Genomic DNA, 2,203 nt, shown 5'->3' with positions numbered 1-2,203 from the left:
TTATACTAGTGTAGGCGGTGACGTGTACTGTATGTAGACCGATGCTCGAGCGTTGAAGTCAAGGGGGACGAGGTGGGGTACCCAGGGGGGGCGTTCAGGTGGGGTGGCAAAATAAGGTTTTCAAGACCCCTTGGTCTCGCGTCTTGGGGCGTAGTCCCAAGTCTAAGGCGTCTCGCTTTTGGCGTCACTCGGGTGCTTAAAATTGCTTGTCCGACGTGGTCCGACTGTAAATGATTTTTGAAAAGTGGGCCCATCAATCTGCAAACGGCTGAAATGCGCTGCGAAGCCGAAGACATACATACGCGCAACTCCGTCGCAACGAACTTTGATTCGATCTTGATCCAAACAACTCGCCTTTCTCCTGGCAAGCATTTTTCTCTGTCATGCCCAGCGGTGACCCCCAAATACCACACCAGCCGAGGTGTCCACGCAGGCCGTCGCCGCACACGTTTCTTCGCCAGCCCTGGAGTTGCCTTACTCGGGTATATATTTGCCTAATGTGGATATGTTTCGAACTTGAGTTCGGGAACAGAAGCGTGTCCAGTTGAGCAGTAACAAACAACCGAGACAACCGCCAAAGGGCTTAACTCTCCTGAGCATCATTCTGAAGCCCTGTTTCACTTCTATCTCGGAAAACAGATGAGACCAAACCGGGACGTATAATCATTGCCTAACGCTGACTACCACGCCCTGCATCCAAACCACTATGCACAAGAGCAAGGAGCACCTAACGTACACCCAGCCGAAAATCCTACGAGTACAACTAACGACTATATACGTTCTGAAGCGCAATAAATCAATCACAAAAGGCGGCTGTCGTATGTGTACGGTGAATACAATAAGGTATAATGGGTCACGAGACAAAAGAAATAGAGCGGAGAAGACGGACGATATAGCACCCAAGACCCCGATTAAACGAAAAGTAGTACCAATGGCGGGATTGAGTTGAGTTGCGATGAAACGTGAATGCATGCATGGGTTGTGCGAGATTGTTGTACATTGCACGAGAAGCCGGAGCAGCGACGAAAGCGATTTGCACCAAGCAGTGGAGACGGGAGAATATAGACAGGATGTGGCGGGGGTACCGAGCGGCGGGATTTTCGTTATATACAAGGCCCCCACGACCGATAAGCCCAGCTAGACACTGGCGCGACCAGTAAGGGGGCCCAGTTTGCTGAACCGGTCGGAGCGGCCTAGTTTGATATGTACAGCCTGTCCTGAGCAGGCTATGTCGGCGAAGCCGGGTCCTGGTGACCCAGATCCGCTTTGTCGCCAAGATGGGAGAGAGCAGAGCAGAGGAGGGTAAGGGACACCCCCCTCACCGCTCCCGCTCCTCCACCTCCTTGTGCCGGCTGACCTTCTCCAAGCCCGCACCAAGCGCAGTCACGCGCCGCCTCTCCTCTTCCTCTTCATCCTCGTCTTCCTCATCCTACCACACAGTCAGCGGCGATACTCACCCAAGAAACGAGAGCAAAACTCACCTCATCCTCCTCAGGAATGCCTGCCGCGCTCGCCTCCTCACTACGCGGGCTCTCCTCGTCGTCGTCGTCTTCCTCGTCCTCGTTCGCCGAGGGCGTCATCAGCGCAGGCGGCGACTTGGCGCGCTCCCGCTCCTCCTCCGAGTGCGAGTGCGTCCGCGACGGGTGCGGGTGCGCCTGCACCACGGGCACAGCGACGGTCGTGTACACATGCTCCGGCTCCTCCTTCTCCGCCACAACCTGCGGTGCCTCCTCCTCCTCCACCGGCGCGTCCTTCTCAGCGACCACTTCGACTGGTTTCTCTTCCTCCTTACTCTCCACCTCCTCCTGCGGCGCCGACACCCGAATCTCCGGGTTCGCCTTCTCCCTCTCCGCCCTCTCTCGCTCCTCCTGCTCCTTACGTTCTCTCTCCCTCTTCTCCCTTCTCTTCTTCACCCACCCCATCCCGCTCCCATCATCCTCGTCATCCCGAGCAGCCCCCCGCCCGCCCTCCGTCCCCCCAATCGTCTCCCCGCTCTGCAGCTTCTTCCACACCGAATTCCCCGCACCAGAATCAACACTCCCCATCCCGCCGTACCCCCACTCGACGAACTCGGGATCCGTGCGCGAGCTCACCGTCGCGAACGGGTTCTTGTTCTGGTACTGGTACTGGTTGTGGTGCTTCGCGCCGTAGATCCGCCCGTTCAGCATGCGCACGCCGCCGCCGGCGGATCGCTGCCCGTTTT

At 57.3% G+C, this 2,203-nt stretch overlaps 1 protein-coding gene across 1 annotated transcript; it reads right to left on the bottom strand.

Annotated features, from left to right (window-relative positions):
- Positions 1-646: 646 nt before the first annotated feature.
- On the bottom strand, positions 647-1,964 carry GLOTRDRAFT_101855 (uncharacterized protein). Its single transcript, XM_007873533.1, is given in 4 exon segments — positions 647-670; positions 685-846; positions 858-1,429; positions 1,482-1,964. The coding sequence occupies 2 exon segments, from the start codon at positions 1,920-1,922 to the stop codon at positions 1,319-1,321; spliced, it is 552 nt and encodes a 183-aa protein (XP_007871724.1). The 5' UTR covers positions 1,923-1,964; the 3' UTR covers positions 647-670; positions 685-846; positions 858-1,318.
- Between the last annotated feature and the right edge of the window lie 239 nt (positions 1,965-2,203).

The sequence above is a fragment of the Gloeophyllum trabeum genome (genome assembly GCF_000344685.1).
Source record: "Gloeophyllum trabeum ATCC 11539 unplaced genomic scaffold GLOTRscaffold_00296, whole genome shotgun sequence".
NCBI lineage: Eukaryota > Fungi > Basidiomycota > Agaricomycetes > Gloeophyllales > Gloeophyllaceae > Gloeophyllum > Gloeophyllum trabeum.
This window is presented reverse-complemented; position numbering and strand designations above follow the sequence as displayed.

Coding starts and splice junctions, on each gene's coding strand:
- GLOTRDRAFT_101855 (XM_007873533.1), bottom strand. CDS start 1,922: ATGGGGTGGGTGAAGAAGAGAAGGGAGAAGAGGGAGAGAGAACGTAAG. Junction 1,430..1,481: donor GCATTCCTGAGGAGGATGAG/GTGAGTTTTGCT, acceptor ACTGTGTGGTAG/GATGAGGAAGACGAGGATGA.